We start from the raw sequence: 14,550 nt of genomic DNA on the forward strand, positions 1-14,550 counted from the left end.
CTTAACTTTTCCGTGTGCAATAAAGGAGAGAGGCCACCCAAAGCATGGCTTCCAAAGAAAATCACCTCTTTTGGTTAACAATGCTTTAACTCAGTGATTCTCAGCTTTCTTAATGCCATGGCCCTTTAATACAGTTCCTGTGGGTTGAGACCCACAGGTTAAGAACTGCTGCTTTAAACAGGATTCACATGCCTTTTGTGAGTACGTTTGAAGCTGTGGTTAGGAACAACACGAAATGAACAGCCTCCCCTGTGCGAACGTAGGGGCTCTTTCAGAAAGGAAAGAGCTGACACAGGAATTATTTACAAGCAACTGCCATGCTCAAGGCCTCATTTGTGAACGTTGTCAGTGGCTGTGCTTGGCAGCTGGACAGTGTCAGTGCCTGTCACTTAAAAGGGTCTCAGATAGTGGAACTTAACTAAGGAGAAACGACTTTGCTAATGCAGAGATTCATCACGGCTGTGCCAGTGTGACTTCCATATTGGTACTTAGAATAATAAATAGAATGCAGTCATGTGGTGCTGGTTTTCCAGCATGCTGGGAAATACTAGTCACCCCATCTCCCTGTCACCCTGAGCATCCAGTGTACCTTTTCTAAGTAGGTATAACTCCACATTTTCCCGTCTGCAAAGACTCGGGATACAATCCTCCCCTGCCCATCATAATCCACTTTCTCGCTGGTGGTGCCTCTCTGGATGCTGGCAATTTGGCCTGTGGACGAGTAAGTGACGTTGACGGCCATCAGCTTGCTGCTGGGCAGCCAGAGAGTGGGGTGGCCGGATGTGTCGTAGGCAATCCGCAGCAGGAATTTACGGTGGTCGTCATAGATCTTTTCTGTCTTTGTTGTTCGATCAAAGTCAACAGAGAGGAGGTTTCTGCCGTTAACCTGTGACAACACCAACAAGAAGATAAAATGAATCATGCTGTCCCAGCACTGGTCCCTGATTACTCTTCTGAGTCCCCAGTATTGTTTAAACACCGCTTATGATGATTGATCCTCTTTGTCAATAAATTAATTTAGCAACTTGTTGGGTACTTGTGCGAGGCAGTAGATTAACTGCTCTTTATAAAAGGTTTTATTAAGCAGAAAGACCGCCTGGCATTTGCTTAAAATCTTTCCAATTAAATGCTGTAAACTAAAATAGGTGGTAAGAAAACACCGATGTGTATTTGCTTTAAAGTTTGTCCGGAAGATCTGAAGGTGATAAAGCAGGTAAATGACTCCAAGCTCCTCCCCCAAGAAGACATTAGGAAATCATGGCTTGGTAAATTAATCATGGCTACATTAAATAAACGCAGGGGTAAATGTGACTCTAACCCTTTGAAGAGCAGTTAAGTAGAAGCTGGAACCCACATGACTGTAAATTATTAATAAGCTTAAATAGCAGCAGGTTACAAACATGATCATTGCTTTGGGCTCAGTGCTGAAATGCCATGATTTTTTAGAGTGTCTTTTTCCTGATTAGATCTGGTTACCTGGTAGAGACTTCAGCATGCTTACCTACCAAGTCTCCCAGATTGAATATTGTAGTTAGCTCACAAATCCAGGGGATGCTATTTTGTTGGCATCTCTGTATGGCTCGATGCCATGTCCAGAGTCTTTGACTAACTCTTGCCGTCACACACAAACCCACATTCTTGGGAATGTGACCCCAGTTAAGTTCTACTTTCCAAATAGTCTACACCAGTGATTTTCAACTGGTGTGCCATGGCACCCTGGTGTGCTGTGAAAAATTTTAAAGATCATTCTTTAAATTATTTTCGAAAGAAGTTCAAAGCATAGTAAGTATATTCTTTTTTTTAACTTTTTTTTAATTAACATAATTTAAATGTGCCATGGAAGTTTAACTATAGGTTCAAGTGTCTGCAGGCCAGTGAAGGCTCAGACCACGGCCTGTTCATTCTTCAGTTCACAGCACGGTTGTGGGGCTGGAGGCTTGCACATTCTAAAAAGTTCAGTAACTGTTTGCATTGTTAAAAATTAAATGGGAAAATCTTAATTTTATGTAACCACATCCTAGCCAGAACCTTCAAAATCAACAGCTCTCTCTGATCAATTTTACATATGCACAGAAGGCACCCAAATAATGCATACACATTTTAAGAAAGGGAAAATCTACCTTAAAATGGTAATACTCAAGTTATGTTTGACTTCTGCAATTCTAAGAGGTGTTCAATATGACTTGTATTCATCCTTTCTTATCACTATGTATTGAGTATTAACAATTTTAATACAGTTTTTTTCTTTTCTTAAAACGTGTACATATATTTTTGGCAACGTCTGTATGCATTTTATATACACACCACTCACATTTGTATATGTATGTACACATCTGTATATGTACCTATGTGATACGCCTGTATATGTGTGTGACATTGGGATAAAACTGGATTTTGCATTCTGTCACCGACATTAAACATGTTCCATGCAAAAATACTCCTTAGGCTTAAACTTTTCCCATTAGCTGTTCAAAGGGAGAACGGTGACATCCACAGGAAGGTGACACTGTGAGCTAAAAAGAAGTGATGTTGAGGGAGAAACCCTTGGAAATGATTTACACAAAAATGAGGAAGGGTGGAGCCCTAGGTATAACTTAGGAGATCTAAGTAATGTGGGGAAACCTCACAACACTGGGCCATGGGTGGGGGGGAGGGTGTAGGGGTTGGGGAAAGCTGTAGGAGTCGAAACACCTGAACTCCGTACGGACAGGGCCGCGAAGCAGCATGACTTTGGGGTTTCAACCCCTCTGATTCTGTTCTGCCTGTCTGTAGGAGGCTGGAGGACATCCCTTGGGCTCTGTCTCTCAGCGATTTGACTTGACCTTGACTGGGCAGCTGGAGGCTTCCTGACCTTCCACTCTCCCATGTGGCAAGTCTGCATGTATTAATAATTGCTCCCCACTTCCTAGGAATTTTGTGAAATTTTTGAGTCTAGCTTTGAAGAATGTTTTGTATTGCTTTAGAAAAGAAGTTGTTCACTAATATTCCAAATCTAGAAAGATTAGGAACAAATCTGCCAGTAGCAAATTAACTTGCTAACTGGCAGAATCAAGTTCTTCAATTTATACTTTGTACTTTTTTTTTTTTTTTGAGATAGAGTCTTGCTCTGTTACCCTGGCTAGACTGCAGTGGCATCATAACTCACAGCAACCTTAATCTCTTGGGCTCAAGAGATCCTCCTGCCTCAGTCTCCTGAGCAGCTGGGACTACAGATGCCCACCACCATGCTTGGCTAGTTTTTCTAACTTTTTAGTAGAGATGGGGTCTCACTCTTGCTCAGGCTGACCTCAAACTCCTGAGCTCAAGTGATCCACTTGCCTCAGCCTCCCAGAGTGCTGGGATCACAGATGTGAGACAGCAGGCTACACTATGTTTTTTGATGCTTTAGGAAGAGGTTTTGCACAATTTAAATGGTTTTCTTTAGTCTCTGGACGCTCTCACTTTATTTTAAGAAGAAAAAAAAAACCCCAAACCCCTGCATGTTTAGCTTTGCCTTCTTTGTTCTTCCTTAAATTATTCCAGGTTTCAAATAATTCTGAAAGACTGTAGCTTCCGTGGACAGTGTGGCCCACATTATCACCGCATCTGTCTTTTACTTTGCAATTGTTTTATTTTCAGTTCAGTTCCTTACTGCTTCCCTCAGCTCTCATTTATCTTTGCACTATTTCCTCCCATTACAGTGTGAGAAATCTGGGTTTGTGAGTGTGGCCACGTGACACGGAAGCCAAGTGGAGTCTCTGCTGTTGCTGCGGTGTCCCATACCAACGTGTCACCACACAGAAGCATCTAGAAGTACTGTGAGACTAAACATCTGGACAGGAGTGCACATTTTTCTCTTTTCAGACAAATACTGTACCGGATGCTTTTCTGGGATGCTCAAACTGGAGTGGTCAGGAAAGACTTGGAATGTGGCCATGTTCTTTCCCACCTACCCAAGGCTTCTCTTACTCTCCCCAGGTCCCAACCACTGTTATTCCATAAGTAAAATTTCTGAAGCCACTCACAGACAGCACATATTTTCTACCCCTTCCAACTTGCCTGGACTGTCTCCCTTGGGTATGGTAAGCAAAGTACAGCAGTGAGGGATTGGTCCTTACTGACACACATCTCATGGAAAAGAGACAGTCTCACTCTGTCATCCTGGGTAGAATACTGTGGCATCATAGCTCACCGTAACCTCAAACTCCTGGACTCAAGCAGTTCTTCCTTCCTCAGCCTCTTGAGTAGCTGGGACTGTAAGCGCCCCCCACCATGCCCCTATTAGTTTTTCTATCTTTAGTAGAGATGGGGTCTTGCTCTTGCTCAGGCTGGTCTTGAACTCCTGAGCTCAGACAATCTGCCCGACTTGGCCTCCCAGCATGCCGGGTTATAGGCGTGAGCCATCATGCCCAGCCTCTACTCCCTGCCTTTTTTATTTCTAATTTTTTAAAATACATATATACGTACACACACATCTCTATTTAATCTGTTATATCTATCTTTAAGCTTATTTACAGTGGTCAAACATCTGCAAGGGTGTACTACGCATGTAGCCCGTCTCTTTCTTAGAAAGGTCTGATGTCCAGCCTGAGCAAGAGCCAGATCCTGTCTCTGCTAAAAATAGAAAAACTAGCCGGGTGTGGCGGTGAGTCACCTGTAGTCCCAGCTACTTGGGAGGCTAAGGCAAGAGGATCACTTGAGCCCAGGAATTTGAGGTGGCTGTGAGCTCTGATGATGCCATAGCACTCTACCCAGGGTGACAGAGTAAAGCTCTGTCTCAAAAAAAAACCAGAAAAAAAAGAAAGATCTGGATGCAATGAAATTGATAGCACCCACATTGTCACGCTGGCTTTCCTCATTCTTTCATTTATTGGATAAATATTTGAGTGCCCATCATGTACTAGGCATATAATTAAATTTAGGTCAATACCTTAAAAACAAAAACAACTTTCTGCTGGAAAGAATGCCTGGTCAGAGAGGGGCCGTCTCTCTCTCAGGAAAGGGGACTGTCTGGCTCTTGGGCTCGCCCTCCTGCCATGGTGAGCCGCCCCGTCCCTTCTCTCCCACTGTACCAGACTCCAGGCTCAGTCCTCACGCCAGATTTTCATATCATCACTTTCTTCCCAGAATTTCTCTCTTAGAATCCACAGAGGAGCAAAATTAGCAGTCAGAGCTGGCACATCTAATCTCATCTTTGGGAGGAGGAGGGAACCATCCCTGGTGATGGCTCCAATGTCTCTGCCAGAGCAATCAAACACATCAGCTGGAAGCCTCCTTTCAGGAGACCGCACGGGCCGTTTTAAATAGTTTATTTTCTGACATGTCTCACTGAGGCCTTGTGATTCTGCCACTTGGAAAGAAACTAACACCCAGGCCTGTGTATTCTAGTCCTTTTTCCCTTATGAGTGCGGTATTTTCTTCACTTAGGGTGAGGCAGAGAACCAGAGATGTAAGATTGAATTTCCTCTCTCTCCTCTACTCTGCCTGACTTCCTTTCATGGTCTGGACAAAGTACTTCCCGCTCTTCCCTCTGTCCGCTGACCGTCTCCCTCTAGCCTGCTGAGCGGCTCCTTTCTGGTCGTCTGCGGTGCAAGTGGAAATGCCCGATGTTTCTGTACATGGTGGAGTGATGGGGGGCAAGGTTAGGGAATACATAATCATGCCTTGGATTTTATATGCTGAGGGTGGTGAGTTCAAACCCAACCCCGGCCAAACGGCAACAATAAAAAAAAAAATTAAAAAAATAAAAAAACTTAATAAACAAACTATTTTCACATTGTCTCATTTGATTCTTGTAACAATTGCATGCAATAGAGGGAAAATTTCATTGACCTGTGACAGAGCTCACTCTCTCTGTCACGTCTGTATCATAATGCTGTGATATGACCTAGGTAATATTATGTAATGTCTGATTCAATACAGATGTACATAGATAAGGAAACTGGGCCAGGTGCGGTGGTTCGTGCCTATAACCCCAGCACCCCGGGAGGCCAAGGTGTGTGGATCACATGAGCTCAGGAGTTGGAGACCAGCCTGAACAAGAGACCCCTCTCTGCTAAAAATAGAAAAACTAGCCAGGCATGATGGCAAGGTGCCTCTAGTCCCAGCTGCTCGGGAGGCTGAGGCAGGAGGATCGCTTGAGCCCAGGAGTTGGGGGTTGCTGTGAGCTATGATGATGACATGGCACTCTACCCAGGGTGACAGAGCGAGATGCTGCCTCAAAAGAGAAAAAAAAAAGAGAGACAGATTCAGAGATGTTCTTATTTTCCTGTAGGTTTACTGTTGGAAAAAGTGGACTCTCCTCTGGAACATGTATTTTCTTAACATTCTAGTGAAGGGCTGCGTTGTCCTTGCTATGCGGAGTTAGGAGAACAGAGTGAGCAGTACCAGTGTGTCTCTTCCGTTCTTACTGTTTAATTTTCATATTTTTCTTATTGTTTTTCTTTTTTTCTTGCTACTGTTTTGATCACTTTTTAATTACAGAATAGCAGGGGATTTAATTTCAAAACCCGGTTTTGTTTACGTAGTTTTTGTACACATTGAGTTAAAGTTATACGTGTAAGTGTGCCCTTTACCCAGACGGTCTGTACTGCACCCTCAGATGTGAATTCACCCATCCTCTCCTCCCTGTCCCCCCAGCTTAATTTTCATTGAGATTTGTGTCTATATGTGCACGTGAGTGTTGACTGATCAGTTCCAATTTCGTATTGAGTACGTGTGTTGTTTCTTTATGCTTAGAGGAATGGGTCTCTTTTGTTGAAGTCCCGTGTCTGGGAAGACGTGTGATGCTATGAGTGTGTTGTGTGTGCACATGTGTGTGTGTACGTGCGCGCGCACACACATTATTCCTGTTTCAGGGGAAAAGCCTACAAACTAGCTTTTGTCTATACAGTGGCCTCTGCAGCAGAGGCCCTGGGAGGTGGCCGTAAGTAGAGGCCAGAGAAGTGGACACAGCGGTGGAGGCTTTTCAGTCGAGGAAAGGCAGGAGCTGGGGTCACTTTGGAGGTAGAGCAGGATGCCAGGAAAGTGACCTGGAAGGCACCTGGAGCTTGTTTTCTTGCCCATTACCTCATTCACCCCCATTTCTTTCTCCTTCTACTGCCCGGCATTTTTTTCTTCTCAGCTGTCTCACAAGCTGACGTCTCTCCAGCCTCCCCAGTGGCAGCCGCCAGCCGGAACCACATAGGATGGGGACTAGGTCATCCTGTTCCCACAGCACGTGAGGAGGTTGGAGGGAACACACAGCCTTGGTCCCAGAAGACCATACATTTAGAGTCCCAAACACCTGTCTTACAATCGAAGCAGAATCAGAATATAGCCAATGAGTTAGACACAGTCTGTGTCGACTGATTCTTTTTTTAACTTCATTTCTCTAGACAGAGACATTATTTGGTAGCTGTTTTCTTACTCTGAAGGATTGCCAAACTCAATAATGTTGGCTTGTTAGGGTAATAATTTAATCATTTTGGGTGCAGGAAAATGACATTAACAGTGAACCCCATGTTTTGTCCTTTCTCTTTAATTTTAAGTAATTTTTTGGAGACATTTTCACTTTATTACCCTAGATAGAGTGCCACGCTATCATAGCTCACAGCAACCTGAAATTCCTGGGCTCAAGTGATCCTCTTGCCTCAGCCTCCCAAGTAGCTGGAACTACAGGCGCCCAACACCACACCTGGCTAGCTTTTCTATTTTTAGTAGATATGCAGTCTTGCTCAGGCTGATCTCGAATTCCTGAGCTTAAGCTATCCATCTGCCTTGGCCTTCCAGAGTGCCAGGACTTAGGGTTGAGCCACCATGCCCGGCCAGTAATTCTTTTTAAATGGCAAGGGAAGTAATGTTGGGAAGAATTTCCTAACTTATGTGATAAATTAAAATTTGCTTACTAATAGAAAGAATGAATCAGGCTCAGTTTATGATGGTTGAAGGTGGTTTTTTGCAACCTATTTTTCAGTATTTAATCAACGTTATCTTTACTGAACAGCTATCATAAATCACAGCTTCCCTTCATATGCCTAGATAGATCTGGATCACATTATAAGATGGATTAAAAAACACATAAAGAGGAATTGCAGAGAACATTTTGCAAAGCTCAATTATACTAGCATAATCAGAAATATCACTTTTCTTATAAAAGTAATATAGATTGGAGTTTTCCATCAGTAGGAAAGAGGCAGCAGTTAGGGTATCAGGTTTGCCCTTTTCTGTGTACCTAAACTGTAGTTTTTTTTTTTTTTTTTTTGTAGAGACAGGGTCTCACTTTATGGCCCTCGGTAGAGTGCCGTGGCCTCACACAGCTCACAGCAACCTCCAACTCCTGGGCTTAAGCGATTCTCTTGCCTCAGCCTCCCAAGTAGCTGGGACTACAGATGCCCGCCACAACACCCGGCTATTTTTTGGTTTCAGTTTGGCCGGGGCCGGGCTTGAACCCGTCACCCTCGGTATATGGGGCCAGCACCTTACGGACTGAGCCACAGGCGCCGCCCCTAAACTGTAGTTTTAAAATATTGAGGCCAGGTGTGGTGGCTCATGCCTATAATTCCAGCACTCTGGGAGGCTGTGGGGAGGATCCCTTGAGCTCAGGAGTTCAAGATCAGCCTGAGGAACAGTGAGACCCTTGTATCTACTAAAAATAGAAAAATTAGCTGGGTGTGGTGGTGGGTGTTTGTAGTCCTGGCTACTCAGGAGGCTGATGCAGGAGGATCCCTTGAGTCCAAAAGTTTGAGGTTGCTGTGAGCTGTGATGCCACAGCACTCTACTCAGGGTGACAGAGAGAGACTCTGTCTCAAAAAAAGAAAAAGAAAAAAAATTGAGAATGCCAAGAAAGAATTCATCTTTCAAGGGCCAGTCTGTCTCTTTCAATACATGTATTTACAATTTGAAAGCTGTTCATATTCAAGCCAATTCTTTCCTATTTCATGTTCACATTTAGAAGCCATCAGTCCTAATGGCCGATACACAGGCAAAGGAAAACGCAGACGGTTACGAAGATAATATGAGTAAAATAAGAATCCTGGCTGTTTGCGATTATGCTCTACACAAGTTTCTAATTTCCCAGGGAAGAGTTTATTTTTAAATCATAGATCTATTGAGGAAAACATTAAGTAGCTTTTATCACCGGCAATCTTAATGGTGTGGTGGCTGGTCTAACTCAGGCTCAGGCACAGCACTCAATAGGGGAGACAGGACAGGGTACACAGGCCACCCACCAGACATAGAGGGCTGTGGCCATCTTAACACACATTTAGTAATTATTCTTCGAGTTATGACCTCACAATTGTACACATCATTGCAAACTGGCCTTTTGAAGATTCGTTTAAAAAAGGAAGATGGCAGGAAATTTTGTTCTGATGAGATATTGGCGACAGTTACTCACCCTGAGCTTTCGGCCAAAGACGTTGACTTTCCCTTGGGCTTGCTCTTTCCGGAATCTCCATTCCACCAAATTTTGACCGTTCTCCCCAGGAAGCGTCATGTTTCTTTTGGCAACCGTTGGGTTGGCCGTGCCGGCCAGGACGTGTGGCTCAGTCTGGTAATGTGAATCCAGGCCACTGGCGTAGATGATTCTAAGGGAGCCGTCGTAGCCAACCTGGTAGCTGTTTCTTAGTTGATCTATAAAGCAAGAAGCAGACGGCGTGAGCTACCAGCTGTGGATTAAACAGATAGGTGTGCCAGAACTTTCTAAAATGGCGAGTGGACATGATGTTCTTTTAGAGGTGCAGACACCACTTTGATTTCTGGCATTGCATGTTGTTAGCGGTTTGCTTCACATGAAAGGGAAACATTCAGGCCATTGAAAGTCTTCTAATTGAATAGATTTCTTCTTCGCATTTGCCTGAGGAAATGAGGGCTCAGTCTCCACAGGATGTGGATTAGATAAATATTCCATAAAGAGCCAAGGATACAGTGTTTCAGGAGGCAGGCATGCCCACCTACCAGGTCTTAGAAGACTTCCCTCCTCTACGGTCATCCCTGGCTCTTTTGCCAAAGATCCTTTGAGAGGACTGGGATCTACACCCTGAACACCAAAAATATGAAGTGACATTCCACCTGAAATTGACTTTAAAAAAGCAAGCCATTTTATATTTTAAGTGTAGAAAACCCTCGTGTATTAGACTACTGTTTAAAATTTTGGAAAAACACAGGACCAATTGGGGGAAGAAAGAATGGAAGCAAGATCAGCTTTAGATGGTCATGAAGATTACTTGATGGAATGGGGGGGGGGGAGAGAGTCAAAGAAGCCTAACACAGATTTAGTAATTATTCTTTTGAGTTGTGACCTCACAACCGCAAACATCGTTGCAAATTGCTAACAGAGTTGTTTAAAAAGGAATATGGCAGGAAGTTTTGTTACGGTGATATTGGATAAATATGCCTATGGGTGGAATGAGAAAATAGAGTCCAGATATTATATAAATGAGTATTTGAAAATTAGAATAAAATTTCCATCATGTGAAGATTGAAATACTACATCATACTCACAGACTCAAAAAGTTCTGTGTCTCAAATTACAATATTTAGTTTGAGGGACATTCCCTGGAGAACCGTCTTAGGTGGGTCATGGGGGCAGAGGGTGCATGTGAGGAGTTGGAATTAGGTTGTTTCATTAAATGGGAATGGAAATAGACATCATTCCTGGGTTGACAGATTATTTTAGGTATTATGCTATTTAAAAATATATGTGTAACTAAATAAATATTGCATGTACATTCTGGATTACTTCACTAATATCTCAAGAGGTCTTTATTTTTACTTCGCCCTCTTCTGGTTCATCTTTGAGAATGGGAGTTTGCCTCCTTCTACCTGGGTGCTGGTGGCATTTTAAAATTATCAGTTTAAAATTCTGCTTTTGCATTTACCTTGCACCATGGTGTAGAAAGAATCAATGGAGGACAGATTAGAGGTGATACTGACATCCTCATCTCGGCTGGATGATTCAATGTCTACCGTGATGGCCTTGTCCATGTCCCCATGCAGGTTTGTGACCACGCCAGTTGGAAACGTCACATTCGTCAGACGACCTTCACTGTCGTAGCTAAATAGAAGAGGCAATGACTTGTTATTAAACAGGAAACTGGAGGTTCTTCTTATTTATGACTATAATGTGCCGCCACATTAGTTGCACAATGTGGAAGGATGTTTGTCTTTGTGCATGAGCTATGTGGAGCGAAGACTTCAAACACACTCAGAAGGAACCAAAAACCTGTTTAACATAGAAAAACCTCACCAGTGAGAGCAAGAATAAACAGAATGGCTCTCCATCTCAGCACATTATTCTTTGAAGTTTGACCGAACTCCTGTTGCACATCTAATTTGCTGTTTCAAAGGGAACATGTTTGCTAATACTAAATTTCTTAATATGCCTCCATATTTTCTACAAACCAGATTTAATTCTCTCTCATCAGCTTTTTTTTTGCAGTTTTTGGCCGAGGCCAGGTTTGAACCTGCCACCTCTGGTATATGGGGCTGGCGCCCTACTCCTTTGAGCCACAGGCGCTGCCCTCTCTCATCAGCTTTTAAAGTTTCACTTACACCCTCTATGTCAATGCCATATACACACATATATATAAAATTTGTCAAAGATTATGTCTATTTGCATGTATGTATTTTCACATGTAAAATATTCCTTTAATACCTTGAGGCATCATCAACAAATCAATATAATAAAAGCCTTTTAAAGACTTTATTTCTTAGAGATCGACATACTTTATAATGCTGGATTGGATCTTAAATGTTGACGATAACCTAAAGTGTCCATACTGATGTTGCAAAAATGAATGATGTCTTAAACGATGATTTATTATGTTTACTGAAATGAGATGCATTATTTCCTGACTTTAATGATTATTTACCTCTTTATTAGACACATACTCTTTTTAGCATACAGACATAAGAAGAGAAACTTATAATTTAAGTATTAGGATGTTCTTTTAAAAGCTGACCTGTGCGTGATAGATACGGCGTTTGAATGAAGAACTGAATTTTTGTGGTTTTTCTATTTGTAGCAGCACCAGAGAAAAGTTCAAAAGTGACAGAATTGCCTGAAGAAATGCAAAAAAAAAAAAAAAAAAAAAAAAGCAAAGTTTCAGGATGAAAAATAGAGATCTGCTTGGGACAGTATACTTGAGGTTGGCTTTCAGATGAATACTAAGGTCACTTCATTAATCAGATTCTAAGATGTGAAATGGGGACGTGAACCTTGTCCTGGTGAAAATAAGTCCAGACACAGAGCTAGTCGAGAAATGACTTAGATGTTGTTAGACAAGGTCAGGAGTCACCAGTGACGGGAAAGAAATGGTAGAGGATCACAACAGGAGAAAGTATGAGGCCTCTCGGGAGTAAAATAGTGCTTAAATGATGTTTTGGAATAAAAGGATACAGAGTTTTTAAGTGTAAAAATTCTTTTGGAAAACTGATTTAATAATTAGAAGATTCCAGTTGATAGAGAAGATTCAGCAAGGGCAATGCTATGGGTAGAGAGAGGAGCGGAAGAAGAGGGCCAGGTGAGGAGCTGACCCATCTAATTCAGTGGAGACAGTATCGGTCAGACCCGGGGCTTCACCCTTGTGGTCTGACAACCTGCCACGCTGCTCAGAAGGGAGAAGCAGAAAGGGACACGCCACCGAGTCTGACGGTCGCGTGGCCTCACAGGGGGCGGGGCTGCGGAGAGGGAGCTGACCCCGGCCCCTCCCACCAAGCCCCAACCCCTGGCAGATTAAGGTATAGAAAGTTTATTGGTGTCACCACTTTTCTGAAGAAACAGTTGCTTTTGAAAGAAGCAAACGTTTCTATCTACCCAGAAGAAAAACAACCATTTTATCATAAGGACATTTGCACTAGATTTTTTATCACAGATCAATTTATGATCGTCAAGATGTGGAAACAATTTAAACACCTGTCAGCTCAGGAATGGATTAATAAACGGTGGCATATGTATACAATAAAAAAAGATGGGAAACTTTACATCTTTTGTATTAACCTGGATGGAGTTGAAGCACACTCTTCTTAGTAAAGTATCACAAGAATAGAAAAGCAAGTCTCCAGTGTACTCGATACTAATATGAAGCCAGCAGATGACCTAATACACACCCACACAAGAGAAAAACTCAGTTTAATTCAAGAAAGGGGGAGGGGGTCGGAGGGAGGCGGAGCAGGCAGGAGGGAGGGGATGATGAGCACCCACCTAAAGGGCACAGTGTAAGGGTTCATGGCACACCTCCTGGGTGCGGGACACAGCTACGACAGGGACCTCATCTAACAAATGCAAACATTATAACCTAATCAATCACATCTCTTAATCTGAAATTTAAAAAAAAGAAAGAAGCAAACACCCACCAGTCTATTTACACAGCACAAACATCCACCAGTTCATTTACACAGCAAGCGCAGCAGCGTTGCACAGTCACAGACAAAACCTGCCTATAAAGTCCAGTTTCAAGTTTGGTCTAATTCCTGCATCGCAGTATACTTTTCTTAGTGTGATGTGAAGACTCTGCTATTAGATTTAAAAAAAAAAAAAGAACTCAATACCTTTCTGAATGCTCCTATATGAAAGACAGACTTCTGTACTGTATTATTTATCTGCCATTCTCACCCCTCATTGCAGAGATGGAAACCTGAAAATGTGACGTGATCAAGTGACTTGGCCAGGTCATCACTTTCTACTGACTGGGCGAACTGGAACTTCTATGCAGCAGACCTCAGGTCCATTCACCCTCCTGTAAATCACCAGGCCTGATTTATTTTATTTCATTGTTTTTTTGGGGAGGAGTTTCACTCTGTCACTCTGGATAGAGTGCCATAATGTCACAGCTCACAGCAACCTCAAACTCCTGGGCTCAAGTGATCCTCCTGCCTCACCCTCTGCGTAGGTGGGACTACAGGTGCCCACCACCATGTCCAGCTAGTTTTTCTATTTTTAGTAGAGATGGGGGGTCTCCCTCTTACTCAGGCTGGCCTCAAACTTCTAAGCTCAGGCAATCTACCTACCTTGGCCTTCCAGAGTGCTGGGATTATAGTGTGAGCCACGGCGTCCTGCCCTGTGGCTGATTTAAATCCAAGAACTTTGTTTTCTATATAGGATGCCCCTACAAGCGGCTTGCTGATTCGTTCTTGCCGCTGTTCCTGGCCTGCCCTTTGCAACCCTTTTGTTGGTTTTTATTTTCTCGCCCCACTCAATCTAAAGCAGAGGCTTCACCCTTCTCCGGAGGAAAGCATTTCTCCAACCTTTGACTTTGCTCTTTTACTGGCTTATTGTGGGGCTCTCTTTCCTGCCAGGCCGGCATCTGGTATCACAGGATGCCGAGCACGCTGAGATGCAACCCAGGACCTCTTTTATTAGCCTTTGGTTCTTTGGGAAATACAAATCCAAGTCACCTCCACAGGGCGCACAGTTAGAAGGACAGAGTGTTAAGCTGGGATCTTAGTGGTCCAGCATCCAGTTGAGCCCCAAAGTTCTGCATTTGTGCATTCCACGAAGCTGCTGAATCTCAGCGAAGGCAGCGACAGGCCAGGAGGGGTTAGTTGCCCAGGGAAGGCCAGGAAAGGCACTGCTGTGTGCGGGGCCCTCAG

At 43.3% G+C, this 14,550-nt stretch overlaps 1 protein-coding gene across 12 annotated transcripts in view; it reads right to left on the bottom strand.

Annotated features, from left to right (window-relative positions):
- The window catches only part of TENM3 (teneurin transmembrane protein 3), a 953,923-nt gene that overhangs the window by 14,333 nt on the left and 925,040 nt on the right, over nt 1-14,550 (bottom strand). For all 12 annotated transcript variants that reach the window (XM_053585025.1, XM_053585092.1, XM_053585086.1 and 9 more), the window contains 3 exons: nt 10,839-11,014; nt 9,356-9,591; nt 590-886 (listed from right to left, as the gene is read on the bottom strand). In XM_053585025.1, coding sequence (XP_053441000.1) covers nt 590-886; nt 9,356-9,591; nt 10,839-11,014 — 709 coding nt within the window. The remainder of the gene's footprint in view (nt 1-589; nt 887-9,355; nt 9,592-10,838; nt 11,015-14,550) is intronic.

This window comes from Nycticebus coucang, chromosome 1, assembly GCF_027406575.1.
Source record: "Nycticebus coucang isolate mNycCou1 chromosome 1, mNycCou1.pri, whole genome shotgun sequence".
In the NCBI taxonomy this organism is placed as follows: Eukaryota; Metazoa; Chordata; class Mammalia; order Primates; family Lorisidae; genus Nycticebus; species Nycticebus coucang.